Raw genomic sequence first — 15,175 nt, 5'->3', positions numbered from 1 at the left:
GCAAGGTGCAGCAGCCCCTCCCCACACAGCATGGCAGTGTCCAGCCCCTCCACATCATATTCATAGGGGGTCCTCCAGAGGGACACTGGATTTTAGGGTCACCCCCAGCAGCATCCAGCCACCCATAGCTACCCCTTCCCTTGGATGTCAGTTTCAAGGCCCTCTCTGCTGCTCTCCCCCTCCCCCCAAGACAGCAGGTCTTGTGGCTGTTCCCAGCCAAAGAGGGAGAAATGCCAGCAGCACTGGTTTAGAAACATTTATTTTAAGAAACAGCAAATACAAAAAACAAAATCCCAATCCAAACCCATTTGCTCAGTAGTGGTTCCGAAGGCGCCAGGGCAGACACAAAAACCCCAAGCCCAGTCGTTCAGTAGTGGTATCGAAGGCACTAATCACCCTGTTCACTCAGGGTGTCTGCAAAGGCACAAAAAGAAGCTGCTAACCCCCCATCTCTAATTTGACACCCGTGTGGAGGGAGAAAGAAGCAGCAGCAGCCTTATTTAGAGACAATCAAGATAGTAACACAAAAACCCCTTCACATTATCAGATCCCCCATGGAAGGGGGCTGTACAGCAGGGACCGGGAGAGGGCTCAGAAGCAGGAGGGAGGAGGAACTGATGGCAGGGCCCCTGACCCAGCTGGGCTGGGGTGTCCCTGAGGCAGGGATCCTGTCTGGGCCAATGATGAAATTCAAGTAGAGACTCCAGGCTGGGGTTGCATCCTCCCCACACTTGCTCCTTGCAATAGATGGCAGCTCCTCGCAGCAGTGAATGGACCCACCGGTGTGTGGACAGGGAACCAGCCCTATAGCGACTCTATTCCCCCATCCCCTCCGGCTAGCAGCAGCAGCAGCAGCAGGGAGCTGCTCCTACAGTAGCTCCAGTCACCCTCCCGCCCATCATGGCTCAGACACAAAGCAAGGAGAGATCGTTCCTCTGGCATGGAAAGGGGGAGGATGAGTCCTGACCTTTGGCAAATCCAGACTTCTGGCACTGAGGCCTCCAGACCCCTCTCTCAGGCCCCAATACCCTGCTTTGCCCCTTAGGCCAGACCCCCAGACCTGCTGAGGGCTGCAGCCCCACTGGGAGCAGACAGGACAGGAGCCCAGTCGGGGTGATGAGCCGGGCACCAGTGTCAGTCCAGGGAGCTGTGGGCAGAGCCAGGTGTCTCAAGGGGGCTCCCTGTGTCCAACTGGATGGGGCAATCTCAGACATACATGGCTCAGGGAGCAGTGGGGGTGAGGCAGGCAGGGAGCTGTACAGCTGTCTGGAGAGCCATGTGTCTGTCCGAGACTGGGGATCCCAAGGAGTGGGGACTAATAGATTTCAAGGCCAGAAGGGCCCATTGGGATCATCTAGCCTGATGTCCCATATAACAGGTCAGAGAACTTCCCCAAAACCTCAGGGAGCACCTGGCTTGGGGTCTCAAGTACAGGGCCGGGGGAGATGCAGGGAGTGGGGAAGGGGAAGGGGAAGGGGAAGTGTCTGTCTATCCAGGGAGACACATGTCCATTTGTACCAGGCTGTCAGACGTACAAGGCCCGGGACATAATGAATCCCTGCTCAGGGGCACCCTCCCCAGAGGCGAAGGACAAGGCATCATAGATTGGGTTGATCTGGTCCAGGTATTCGTCCTCCAGGCTGGGCCCCCTGGTTGCCGCTGGCTCCTTGTCCTCCAGCGTAGGCAGCTCATGGTACTGCGGTAGGTCCTGCAAGATGGATGGATGGACAGATGGGGTGGGCAGCAGGGTCACCGACCCCTAAGTGATCCTCTGGGCTCACAGACAGATGGATGAACTAGTGGGTTAGCGCAGGGGAGCTGGGAGCCAGGACTCCTGGGTTATATGCCCAACTGTGGGACAGAAATGGTGTTTAGTGGGTTAGAGAAGGGGAGCTGGGAGCCAGGACTCCTGGGTTCTATGCCCAGCTGTGGGACAGGAGTGGTGTTTAGTGGGTTAGAGCAGGGGGCGCTGCGAGCCAGGACTCCTGGGTTTTATGCCCAGCTGTGGGACAGAAGTGGTGTTTAGTGGGTTAGAGTAGGGGAGCTGGGAGCCAGGACTCCTGGGTTCTATGCCCAGCTGTGGGACAGGAGTGGTGTTTAGTGGGTTAGAGCAGGGGGCGCTGCGAGCCAGGACTCCTGGGTTTTATGCTCAGCTATGGGAGGGAAGTGGAGTCTAGTGGGTTAGAGTAGAGGGGCTGGAAGCTAGGACTCCGGGGTTCTATCCCTGACTTTTGGAGGAGAGTAGGGTCTTGTGGTTAGAGCAGGGGTGGGGGGTGTCTGGGATCCAGGACTCCTGGATTCTCTCCCTGGCGCTGGGAGGGAGTGGGGTTTGGTGGGTCAGAGCAGTGGGGGCTGTGAGCCAGAACTCCTGAGTTCTGTCCCCAGCTCTGAAAGGGGAGAGGGATGTTTTGGTTAGAGCTGGGGCAGAGATTCCCAGAGGAGTTTCCAATCCAACCTGGTTGTTCTTGTCAAGGGTAATCCTAGTTGAGAGGATTGGGCACCTGATCCCTCTCCCCAAGATCCTGCACCCTGTCCCAGTAATTACCAGCTCTGTGGGATCCGCTGCAATGCTGGGCTCGAAGTAGGCAGCTTTCAGTGGGATGTTCTCAGCCTCAGGGGGATTAGAGACCTGGAATGAACCAGACACATTGAACCAGGCCAGAGCCAGCAGTGTGTGGGCTGCTCATCCGAGCCGGGGAGAGAACCCAGGAGTCCTGCCTCCCAGCCCCCACCCTGCTCCCCGCTAGATACATCCCCCCTGCTCCCTGGAGGTAGTAGAGATATGGCACCTACCACCTCAGGGTCCTCAATCTTCTTCTGGGGCGGGGGCGGCTTGTAGGCTGGAGGCCCATCGAGGCTGGGGGGTGGGGGGAGACGGAGGCAGAGAGGTTAGTGGGGGTGGGGGCAGGGAGGGGAAAGCATGTACCTGAACCCCTACCCAAATTTCCTTCCTGACCCTCATCACCCTTCCTCCACACTGACCCCCTCCTCTTCCTCACTTCCACTCCCTCTCCTCCTCCACCCCTCAGAACCCTCAAACCCCCCTCTATACCTCTGACTCCCAGATTCTATCCCCCAAGCTCTGATTCTCGGATGCTCTCTGAGCCCCCTCCCCTGATCTTCCTGCCCAAACCCTGACTCCTGTACCCCCAGACACCACCCTTTTCCCTCAACCCCTGCACCCCCAGACACTGCCCTGTTCCCTAATCCCCAACCCCTGCACCCGACTCCTCTGTTATCCGAACGCCAACCCTTCGGTCCCCATGTTCCCTGACCCCAGCACCCCCAGACATCACTCTGTTCCCCGAACCCCAAACCCTGTGCCCCCAGACACCACCCTGTTCGCCGAGCCCCAACTCCTGTGCCCATAGATACTGCCCTGTTCCCCAAACCCTGCACCCCCAGACACCACCGTTCCCTGAACCCCCAAACCCTGACCCCTGCACCCCCAGACACTGCCCTGTTCCCTGAACCCTCAAACCCTGACCCCTGCACCCCCAGAAATCACCGTGTTCCCCACACCCTCAAACCCTGACCCCTGCACCCCCAGACACCATGTTCCCCAAACCCTCAAACCCTGACCCCTGCAGCCCCAGACACTGCCCTGTTCCCCAAACCCTGACACCTGCACCTCCAGACACCACTATGTTCCCCTAAAACCCCAATCCCTGCACCCCCAAACACTGCCCTGTTCCCCAAACCCCGACCCCTGCACCCCAGACTCGCCCTATTCCCCAAACCCCAACCCCTGCATCCCAGACCCGCCCTGCTCGCCAAGCCCCAAGTCGCTCACTCCTCGTTGTCCTGCTCTGTGCGATTTTTCTGCTGCTGGCGGAAAATCAGGACCCCAGTGGCCACCACAGCCACGGCCACGATAGTAGCAATGATGCCACCGATGATGCCCCCTGTGGTGCCCGCGCCAGCCATGTTGGGCTGGGCTAGGAGAGAGAGGAAGAGGGGGTGTGAGCGGGGAAGGCGCTATCACCCCCCTAGCCTCTATGTGGCCCCCCCAGGGCATCCCATGGCCATGAAAGAATCTTCCTCAGGATCCTGCATCCCCTCCACAGCCCCAGCATCACAGACCTGCCCCTAACCTCACCCACCCTCCAGTGCCCCCTAGCCCCCTACTGAAATCTAACCTCTACCCCTCCCTCAGGCCAGCCCCTGTCCCTCTCCCAGCCCTAACCCCTGACCCATTGGGCCAGGCACCCCCAGCTGCTCACTCTGGCCCAGCCCTCAGGAGCCCACCAGGTGGCGCTGCCGGGCCACACTATCCAGTCTGTGGGCCCAGCACCAGGCACTGGACCAGGTGGGACCCCACCAAAGGAGCTGACCCCAGCTCCCCACCACCACCAGCCGCCCCGCTACACTGAGTGCATGAGAGTGATGGGCTGGGAACAGGCTTCTACCCATCACGTGGGGACTCCTGGGTCCCATTCCCAGCTCTGAGAAGGGAATGGGGTCTAGTGGGTTAGAGTGGGGGGGTGGGGGACTGGGAGCCAGCACTCCTGGGTTCTGTTCCTGAGCACGAGGCTTGGAGGGGGGGTGCAGAACCCCCCCACCTCCCATTTCTCCAGTTGCAAACTCACCTTCCCCCTGCTCTCCAGGGAGAACCCAGAATTACACACAGCCCCATGCATTATGCACAAGAAGCTGGGAGCGCCGGCTGGTTTGCTGCAACTCAGCCAGGCCGTTTCATTTTGTGTGTGTGTGTGTGCTGGTGCGGGGGGGCGGGGGGGAAGGCTTTCAAGTTGCCATGTTGCAGAAACCCTCGTGGAGCCAGAGATCTCAGAGCCAGTTGGGCCAGGCTGGCCTAGCCCCATCCAGCAACCCTGCATCAGGCTCCCTTAGTGAGACGTACCCAAAGGCTGCCCCGGAAACCCTGCAGTTATTGGGGGGTCCCTGGCCATGGGGAAGCCCCTCAATTCTCACCAGGTGAGAGCTGACACGTGACCCAAAGCAGAGGGTTTAACAGGCACTTGTAACTCGAACTTTGCCATCTCCTATGGCTGCCCGAGGCGGTTTATGTCAGTGGAGTCTCCTCCTCTGCCGGGGAGGGTAGGTAGAACGTAAGCAACAGGGCTGGGTCTCAGGACTCCTGGTGCTGTTCCCAGCTGTCGCTGACTCCCTGGCTAACCTTGGTCCAGTCCCTGCCTCTCTCAGAAGCCAGTTCTCAGCTGGGAAATGGGGTAAGAGCTCTGGCTGTCTTCCCGACTTCGACCACAGTACCCAGCCTGACGGGGCACCCCCGCCTCAGCTGGGATCCGTGCAGTGCCTGGCACCACATGAGGCCCCCACACTTGGGCCTCTCGAGCCTCCCACAACACGTCAGTAAGAACACCACTCTCCCCACGTTACAGACAGTGGCCGAGATTTCCAAAAGGGCCTGGTAATTTTGGGCACCCACCTCAATACCCCTGAAAAGGGAGCCTGGTTTTTCACAGGGCAGATGCTCAGTACTTAGCACCTCTCCCCTCCCAGAGCCAGGATAGAACCCAGGAGTCCTGGCTCCCAGCCCCCTTCCCGGCTCTAACCACTAACCCCCATTCCTGAGGGCACAGCCAGGGCTCTGCTGAGACACTGGGGGGGAGGGAGGCCTTTGGTGCCTGTGCCAGCATGGCAGCAGGTGACTCATGGGATCCAAACCCCATCAGCTCTCCCGGGGGAGGTGCTGTCTCTGCGTTCCCCCTCCCCCGCCACTGACGTGGGGGGAAATCGGAGCCAAGTTTCACTGTGTGCAGATGAAATACCAAAGCAATGAAACACTCACCCAGGGCCCCCCATCGCCTCCTCCCATCTCCAGGGCTGGGAATGCAGCAGGCCCCTTATCTTATCTCGCTGCCTCCCCCGTGGGAACAAAGTCCGACTCCCTTGGCATGCAGCCAGCCCCCCCATAGCTCCCATCACCCCAGCACCTGCAGACAAGCATTGGTTCTTCCCCTCAAGCATCAGTGCATCCCCCTCCCCCACATGGGCTCCAAATTGGTGTTTACATGACTCCAGACTCAGCACCCCCCTAAGTGGCCCTGCGCAGCTGCAGCTGGACTGGTGAACTTCAGGTTTCACCTTCAGCCTTGGGGTGTGCTCAGCTCTCATCCACCCCTCAGCCCCTGCCCCCCCAGGTGCCATGGGCCTGGGACCCCATCTCCCTCCTGGGTTCTGGGGCCAAGACCACCCCCAGCTGAGACCCCTAGTCCCCTCCTGGGCTGTGGGGCCCCAAGACTCCCACAGCTCTGAACTCCCCCATTCCTATCTCCCAGGCTCTGGGGCTCAGAGACCCCACCTAGCTGAGATCCCCAGTCCTCTAGCTCCCTCCTGGGCTCTGGGGCCCTGAGACACGCCCCCAGCTGAGACCCCCCAGCTCCCTCCTGGCCCTTGGGGCTGTGGGGCCCCAAGACTCCCCCGGCTGAGACCCCCAACTTTGCAAACTCCAGTCCCCCAGCTCCCCGACCCTGAGATTCAGGGATCAGAGGACACTTCCTTGAGGGGCACATTACCAGAGGCCACAGGCACTGGGCAGGGAGGGTGATAGGATGCCGGACTAGTGACCCCCTCCCAAAGGGAAGGCAGGATGGTCCAATGGTTAGGCTCTTGCCTAGGACTCAGGAGCCCTGAGTTCCATCCCCTGCTTCCCCCCCACCCCCAGCCTTCATGTTCCTTGGGGTGGCCCATGGGGCAAAGTCCCTGCAGGGGTGAGTCTCCAGGGGGCTCGCACTTTGTGTGGGGACAGCCCCTGGGGGGAGGAGCGGGACAGCAAAGCACCTTGAGCTCAGCAGCACTAGGCAGGAACTGGCTGAACAGTTTCTCCCACCCTCCCCTCCCTTGGCAGGAAACAGCCAGGGTGTGAGGGGGGGGAAATGGTGTTTCCCTAGAAATGTTTTGATGAAACCAAAATAGGATACCAGGCTTCGGCTTGGTGTTTCCCCCTTTGCATAAACAGAAAAACAAACCTGTCCGTGTGACTCTGCAGTTACAGCCACTGGGGAAGAGCCCAAGCGGGACAGGAACTCGCTCCTGGTCAGCCCCACCTGTGCTTGCTACAGGTGGATCCAAAGGGTTCACACATTATTGAACCATCTGCTGATCCTTCAGCAGCTGAGCAATTGCTACAGGCAGCTGCAGAATCCAGCAGCTCCCTGCTAACTCCACAACCCCTGGGAGAGATGGGCCACGGTGGGGGGATGTCCCATAACCCCCCAGCTCCCGGAGTCACGGGCTGATGGGATGGGAGGGGCTCGGCCTGCGCACTTTACAAAAGGGAAGTTCTAGCCTGTGGTTTTTTGGGAGAAAAGCTACATGACATGGAGTGCAACCCCTACAGGCTCAGACAGACGCCAGAGAGAGATCAGAGAGCAGGTGCCCCCGCGCCAGGCGCTGCACAAACACAGATGGGCTACATGTGTCTCTAACCTCCAGGCATCCTCCCAGCAATCCCTTGCTCTTGAGCCCTGGGAAAATCCCTGCGTCTCCCTGCAGTCCCACTTCCCTGCCAGGAATAAACATGGGCTATTTATACACCACAGTCACTTAGAACTACGCCTGCAGCTCAGGAGAGCTGCAGAGAGGAAGTGACAGGACTTCCAGGAACAGGCAGAGACGGGGATGGGGTCACCCACCGGTGCTTAAGGAGTCGCCCTTTCACTTCTGCCTTCACCCCAAGGGATTCCCCTTGGGCTGCAGAGCGGCAGGCATGAAGCTTAGCACAGTCCCGGCACCTGACTGCCATTCCCCCTGCCCTACAGCAACCCTCTGCCTAGCATGCACCCCACCCCCCAGACCCCTTGCCTAGCATGCACCCTACCAACCCCCCAGAGACCCCCTGCTTAGCATGCACCCTACCAACCCCACAGAGACCCCCTGCCTAGCATGCACCCCAGCAAGCCCCCAGAAACCCTGTGCCTAGCAAGCACTCCCTGCGTAGCATGCACCCTACCAACCCCACAGAGACCCCCCTGCCTAGCATACACCCCAACCCCACAGAGACCCCCTGCCTAGCAAGCACCCCTCCTGTTGTCATGACCTCATCCCACACAAAGTCCCCTACCTGGCACATGCTCCATCCCTGCACCCTGCCTGGCATGCCCTCCCCCAGCCTGCACCCACCCCGCAGGCTGTGACCAGCCCATCCCCCCAGATCTAGAGCCCAGCCCAGGGCTGGGAGAGGGGCAGGAGCTATTTTTAGCTCAGGCAGCTTCAGCCTCAGCTCCCCAGCGCCAGTCCCCTGTGGGGATGGGGGGGGCTGCACTCATGTAAAAGGGGAATGGCCCCAGAACGGCTGCTGTTACCCTTCAGCTCCCAGCTCTTGGGAGGGCTTCAGTTAATTGGTCATTAGGCACCTACAAAAGCTGCCCTCAGCCCCCTGCTACCTTGGGGCTGCAGCCGGGTGAGACAGGTGTCCCAGCTCCCTGCTGTGAGCCAGCAAGACTGAGGCTCCTGCAGGGGATGGGGTCCCTGTCAGCCCCAACCCCCCGCTTAGCCAAGGGGATGCTCAGCAAGAACATCAGGCAGGAGATTCCCAACGATGAAAGGAAACGACTCGGAACTCGCTGCTACCAGACATGGGGAGTCACCAAGGGAAAACACCAGCAACTTCTGGCAAAGTACTAATCCCCTTATACACCCCAGTGCGGGTGTGACACTGATTTCTAGGAGGGTCAGGATGAGAGGGGTGGGGGGGATTGGCAGGGTCTCACACCTCCCCTCTGACACACAGCACCAGATGGGAGACAGGATGCTGGGCTAGATGGGCCCTCACCTGGCAACAGCTAGATTCCAAGCCTTAGCTCAAAGGCAGCAGCTCGGACCCTGGGCTGGGGGGCAGGTCCCAGACCTTTCCAGTGCTGTGAGGTAGGATTAGAGAACTGTCTCTTCAAAGCCGGAGCTGCTGGGTCAGGACCAGGTCAGCCAAAAACCAATCGCAGGACTGCTGAACTGACACCACAAGCTCCCACGGGACATGGGGGCTGCCCCAGGCCTGCAAAGCCATATGGGGGGTGGGGGGGACAAGTCCCCCAACAGATCACAGAGCCCAGGTCTCCCCAGCTCCTCCAGCCTGGATGGGCGGCACTCGCTGCCCGGGTCACAAAGCATTAGGGGGATCCCGGCAGTGGGGGAGGTGGGTGGCGGGGGGGAATTGTGGCAGCAGAGAATTAGGGAGGGACTCTCAAAGAGAGGAGTGGGGGGAGGAGGCCCAGTACACAACCCAGGAGAGCACGTCAGTCTGGGGGCCCCTTACGGGTGTCTCGGCTCCCCCACCCGACATCTGGCCCCAGCTCCTCTCAACATGGCCTCTGCACGAACCATAAACCACATTTCACACCTGAGCGGATGCCGCAGGCCTGAAACCACAGACACCTGCAGCGACACCCACAGGCCTCCCCAGTCCCCAGCCAGGGGCAACGGGCCCCCCGGCCAACCCTTCCCCCGTCAGACGATCTCCCGCCCGGGCCAGACTCTAGGAAGGCCCAACAGGGAGCCGGGCACAAGACAAACGGCAGAACGAGTGCGGTGCTGACAGAGCCGGGCGACCCCCCTGAGCCGGCCACCGACCTGGCTGCTACCATTAAAATGGACACGGTCAGGTTTTCCAACCGCCCCACAGCAGGCTGCATTTGGGAAGCAGGGCCCACTAACGCTTTCCGTCGCCCCAGACACTGCATGTGAGCTGCGGGGGTCTGATGTTCCCACCCCAGCTCCTGGGGGGATTTTTTGTTTTGTGTTTATTAAAAAGGAAATTTCTGTGACCGCACAACGAAAAGCACCAGCTGTTTCAGCTGGAAAGTTTGGGTTTTTTCCTGCTCACAGAAGTCGTTTCTGGCCATTCTAGATGGTTGGTGATTCGCTGTCCTCATACATCTCCTCTTCTATACTCTTCCAGCACAACACCCCATAGACACCCCTCACCCTGCTAACAATACATTTCCAGTGTGCCCCCGGCCAGCTCCCTCCCACGCCCACTCTGCAGTAGGGCACGCGCCCTCCCCCACTCACTTCCTCTATAAGCCCCCAGCACGCCCGCCTTGGCATCACACCCCTCCCCAGCACGCCCGCCTTGGCACCGCGCCCCCCCAGCACACCCACCTTGGCATTGTGCCCCTCCCCAGCACGCCCGCCTTGGCATCGTGCCCCTCCCCAGCACGCCCGCCTTGGCACCGCGCCTTCCCCAGCACGCCCGCCTTGGCACCGCACCCCCCCAGCACGCCCGCCTTGGCATCGTGCCCCTCCCCAGCACGTCTGCCTTGGCACCGCGCCTTCCCCAGCACGCCCGCCTTGGCACTGCGCCCCCCCCAGCACGCCCACCTTGGCACCATGCCCCCCCAGCACACCCGCCTTGGCATGGCACCCCCCAGCACGTCCACCTTGGCACCACGCCCCCCCAGCACGCCCACCTTGGCCCCACACACAGCTGCCCTCCCAAACACACCTGCCTTCATGCACATGCCCCCCTCAGATTATGCAGACTCTTCCCCTCACCACCTGCGCAGCCCTTGGCGCTGTGCCCCACCCCTCAAGCCCTCATCAATATTCTTTTCAGCCCCCCGTCCCACCCAGTAATGAGAAGAGACAGGGCTGGGCCTGGGCTCCAAGGAGACTTTATTACACACAAAATGGAGACAAGATGGTGACGGTGCCATAGCAACCAGTACACTACGAAAATAACTGCCCTTGGGGGCTCAGGATATTTACACGGGGGGGCACGGAGGAGCTGGCACCGTAAGACACAGCAGGGGGATGGGGAGAACAGTGCAGGGAGGGGTGTAAACAGTGTGTGTCACAGACACTGGGAGACAATGGAGCAACGGCACTTGCTAGGACAGGTCACGGACACAGGGTGCACCTCGGGGAAGCCCCCCAAACGGGGAGGGAGTCACACCAACTCTCCTGCTCTCATTACAGGTGGCGCAGAATCAGGCAAATCACATCCTCAATCCAGGGAGCTGCGTGGGTCACCTTTTAAAGGGGGAGGGTCTGTGTTCCCCCATTCTGCCCCCGACGCCTGGCTCAGGAACTACTGTGTTGTACAAAACCCAAGGCATCAGGACGAATCTTCCTGCTCCCCTCCCCGGCACTCCAGGGTCCCCCGCCCCACGTGTTCACCCAGAGCACAGCGGCCGCATCCCAGCACATGGGTGTCAACGGAGCCTTTCCCCCAACACAAGGGTGCATCTCCCCCCACCTCGCCAGGCAGCCGAGACCCGCCTACTGCCTGGGGCTGGCGGGATGACGAGTCCAGCGTCCATGGCCCCCCAGCAGCCTGTCGCCCCTCTGGGAATTTCCGCAGCCCCCTGAGTTAATCCGTCTCTGCTCCCCAGCCTCTCTCGTCCTCGCCTGCGAGGGGTTCACCCGCCATTGTCTCGGCTCTCCCCAGGGCAGGACGGTCACACATAGACAGCCGTCTTGGAGATGATGGACCCGTCGTGCTGTGACTCCATGTCATCGTCCTCGTAGCCGCTTGGAGCACCGTGCCCGGGGTGGGCGCTGAGCTGCAATATGGGCCCCACCTCGTCAAGCCGCTCCCCTTCCTCTTCCTCCTCGTGCCGCTGGCCCGGGTAGCTGTAGGGGCCAGACTGCTCCCCGGGGGCCCCCTCACCCGGTGTGGCCCTGAGGGGCCGGTCCAGCTCTGAGTTGGGGCGGTAGATTAAGCTGGGGGGCGGAGCGGCCCCATTGCCAAAGACGCGGGTGCTGGAGTCATAGGCACCCTTGACAGGGGGTCGGGTGCGGCGCCGGCGGAGCAGGAAGAATACCAGAGCCCCGAGCAGGGCGAGGGCCAGGATGCCCCCGACGAGACCCCCAGCAACGGCTCCGGCGCTGCTCTGCAGCCTCATGGGGTGCTCTGGAGTAGAGAAAAGATGGAGGCAGGGGGTCACTCTCCAAGCTTCGGGGGAGGGGGTGTTGCTCGCCACGTGCCGCTGGGCAGAAGAGCCGCGGATGGAGCCATTGGGGGTGAGGGGGAGGGTCGTGGTGACCCCTTTGTCATCTGAGGCGGTGCTTCCATGCAGAGCCGGGTCCTCCTGGGGCCAAGACAGGGTCTCCCCTCCCTCCCCCACTCTGCTCAGTGCTCACAAACTCACACCCTGCCCAAGCCCACAATGCACCTGGCCCCTGCATGCCCATCCCCCACAATGCACCTGGCTATTGGCACACATCAAGCTCCCGTCCCCCTCTCCACAATGCAACCGGCTCTTGGCAAATGCCTCACCCTCTGCCCCCATCTGGCTAATGGCACATCCCCCATCCCCTGCCCCACAATGCACCTGGTTAGTGATACATGCCACACACACTCCCCCCCAATGCACCTGGTTTGCCCTGCCCTCCCACAATGCACTTGGGTATTAACTGCCCCCCCCTTGACTCCATGCTAATGCTCACACATGCTGCATGGCCCACAAAGCCTGGCTGCTGCAGGAGCCTCGCACCTGGGTGCAAATCCTCAGGGCAGATAATTATTTGGCACAGGACAGTCACAGGCACCCCCATCCCTGCAATGCTGCCCAGTCACCACCAGAGCAGTAACAGCGGGAGGGGCCAGGAACAGGACCCAGGAGTCCTGACGCCAGCCCAGCCCCCTGCTTAATCTACTAGACCCCGCCTCCTACCTCTAGGAACCAGAGAGAGAACCCAGAAGTCCTGAGGCCAGCCTCGCCCCGACTCATTAGGAGAAGCTGGGGGAGATTACCCCAGCTCCCAGGCTGTGGGACCCCTGAGGAGCTGAGGGAGTGGGGGAAAGAGCCTGCTGCTTCCAGCAGGGGTGTGAGAGAGCCCACCACACCCCCCGAAAAGACAATGAGGTGTAACACATTCCCCAAGCAGCTTCCACCAGCTAAACAGGGTCTTTGCACCCCCTCGCAGACCCTCCCTCGCTCACATGGCATGGGCTCAAGCAGGAACCAGAGCAATGTCTTGGGGAGAGGCGATGAAGTAGGGGGTGAAGGGGGGGCATTTCCAGGGACACCTTCTCCCCCACAGGATGGGCCCCTTCACCTCCCAGGGAATGACAGACACACCCTTCCCACACCCCTGAGAGCCCCACCCCCTGGAACTTCCCCAATATCCCAGCATGAGACCCCGCTACCTTCCCTGGCACACAGACCCCCACCCTGAGCTCCTCCAGCCCTTTGAACAGACCCTGGACCCAGATCACACACCAGTCACCCTGCTGGGGGAGGGGACACCGCCTATTTTCAGCCACCGGGGAAGGACCCCCGCACACTCACCTCGCACCAGGACAGTCTGCTCGACTCGTGTTGTCCCCACGCTATTAGTGACATGGCAGATGAAGGTCGTGTTCACCGCCACATCCACTGACTGCACCACCAGCCGGTCGCCCTGTACCTGCACCGTGGGGGGCAGCGGCCCACTAGGCCTGGGGGAAGGGAGGGGAGGGGAGAGACTTGTTAGAGACCAGGGCTGGGGGGTCTGACTCTCAGCATACCCACCTCACATCCTTCTCAGACCTGGGGTTTGTCCTGGCTCCCAGCCCCCTCCCATGCTCTACGTACTAGACCCCACTTCCCTCCTAGAGCTGGGAGAGAACCCAGGAGTCCTGGCTCCCAGCCCCCTCCCATGCTCTACATACTAGACCCCACTTCCCTCCCAGAGCTGGGAGAGAACCCAGGAGTCCTGGCTCCCAGCCCCCTCCCATGCTCTACGTACTAGACCCCACTTCCCTCCCAGAGCTGGGAGAGAACCCAGGAGTCCTGGCTCCCAGCCCCCCTGCTCTAACCCGCTAGACCCCACTCCTCTCCCAGAGCCAAGGACAGAACCCAGGAGTCCTGGCTCCCAGCCCCCCTGCTCTAACCCGCTAGACCCCACTCCTCTCCCAGAGCCAAGGACAGAACCCAGGAGTCCTGGCTCCCAGCCCCCCTGCTCTAACCTGCTAGACCCCACTCCTCTCCCAGAGCCAAGGACAGAACCCAGGAGTCCTGGCTCCCAGCCCCCCTGCTCTAACCTGCTAGACCACACTCCCCTCCCAGAGGCAAGGACAGAACCCAGGAGTCCTGGCTGACAGCCTAAGTTCCCTCTGAGCTGTGCAGCCGCGCAGCAGCCTATTAAGCACTGCGCAGGTGCTCACTGCTGCAGTGGGCAGATATTCCTCTCCCCTAGCCTCGGACCCAACCCAGCCCTGTCAAAGACCTGCTGTGGCCGAGGGAGACACACCGCTGCCCCGGTCCCAACCTAGCCCCGGCAGGTGCCATGGCTGTGGGAAAGGCAACCCTCTCCCCCGAAGCCCAGGTGCTGCTGCAGGGAGAGAGACCTGGGAGGAGTCCTCTCTCCCTGCCATAGCCCCAGGGCAGCCTGCACCCCAAACCCCTCATCCTCAGCCCCACCCCAGAGCCTGCACCCCCAGCTGGAGACTTTACCTCTCCCAGCACCCCAACCCTGAGACCACTCCCATACTCCGAACCCCTCAGCCCCACCCCCACACGAATTTTGTTACGTACCAGACACCAATAGGGAGGTGATGTGTCACACATCACCTCCATATTTATGTACATAACAAAATTCATTCCGCACATGGGTGGGAAAAATTAGAGGGAACACTGCCTTTCAGCCCCCCTGTTCTAATGCGCTAGGCCCCACTTGCCTCCCAGAGCCAAGGATAGAACCCAGGAGTTCTGGCTCCCAGCCCCCCTGCTCTAACCTACTAGACCTCAATCTAGGAGTCAGCCAGTGTGTTTGTCGAGGCGGGGGGGGGGGAGGAAATCTAACAGCAGCATCTCCTCCCCCATGGGCCTGTGCAGGGACTCACGTGCTCCAGGAGTAATGGGTAGGTTTGGGGTTCCCTTTGGCGGTGCATCTCAGCACGGCCTCACTCCGGCTCATGTACCAGTTGTCATCATAGCCATCAATAGTGACTTGTGGCGGGTCTGTGGAGACAGCAGAGGGGTCGGTCACACTCTGCCAGCTGCCTTTGGGGCCCAAGCTATCCCTGCTCCACAGCCATGGACAGAACCCAGGAGTCCTGGCTCCCAGCCCCTTCCCCCACTCTAACCCACTAGACACCACTCCCCCAACAGGGACAGGGAGAGAACCCAGGAGTCCTGGCTCCCAGCCCCTCCCCCAACTCTAACCCACTAGACACCACTCCCCCAACAGGGACAGGGAGAGAACTCAGGAGTCCTGGCTCCCAGCCCCTCCTGCTCTAACCCACTAGCCCCCACTCCCCTCCAAGTCT

At 60.9% G+C, this 15,175-nt stretch overlaps 1 protein-coding gene across 2 annotated transcripts in view; it reads right to left on the bottom strand.

The window, feature by feature from the left end:
• Window positions 1-241: 241 nt before the first annotated feature.
• The window catches only part of NECTIN2 (nectin cell adhesion molecule 2), a 31,228-nt gene continuing 16,294 nt past the window's right edge, over window positions 242-15,175 (bottom strand). The window contains exons 4-9 of one of the 2 annotated variants that reach the window (XM_032770512.2): window positions 14,750-14,867; window positions 13,215-13,363; window positions 3,794-3,938; window positions 2,794-2,857; window positions 2,546-2,629; window positions 242-1,708 (exon numbers count right to left, since the gene is read on the bottom strand). In XM_032770512.2, coding sequence (XP_032626403.1) covers window positions 1,526-1,708; window positions 2,546-2,629; window positions 2,794-2,857; window positions 3,794-3,938; window positions 13,215-13,363; window positions 14,750-14,867 — 743 coding nt within the window. In that variant the 3' untranslated portion in view covers window positions 242-1,525. Of the gene's footprint in view, window positions 1,709-2,545; window positions 2,630-2,793; window positions 2,858-3,793; window positions 3,939-10,576; window positions 11,834-13,214; window positions 13,364-14,749; window positions 14,868-15,175 lie in introns of those variants that run through there. The other variant, XM_032770513.2, reaches the window with a different exon arrangement.

This window comes from Chelonoidis abingdonii, chromosome 11 (assembly GCF_003597395.2).
Source record: "Chelonoidis abingdonii isolate Lonesome George chromosome 11, CheloAbing_2.0, whole genome shotgun sequence".
NCBI classification, from domain to species: Eukaryota; Metazoa; Chordata; order Testudines; family Testudinidae; genus Chelonoidis; species Chelonoidis abingdonii.
This window is presented reverse-complemented; position numbering and strand designations above follow the sequence as displayed.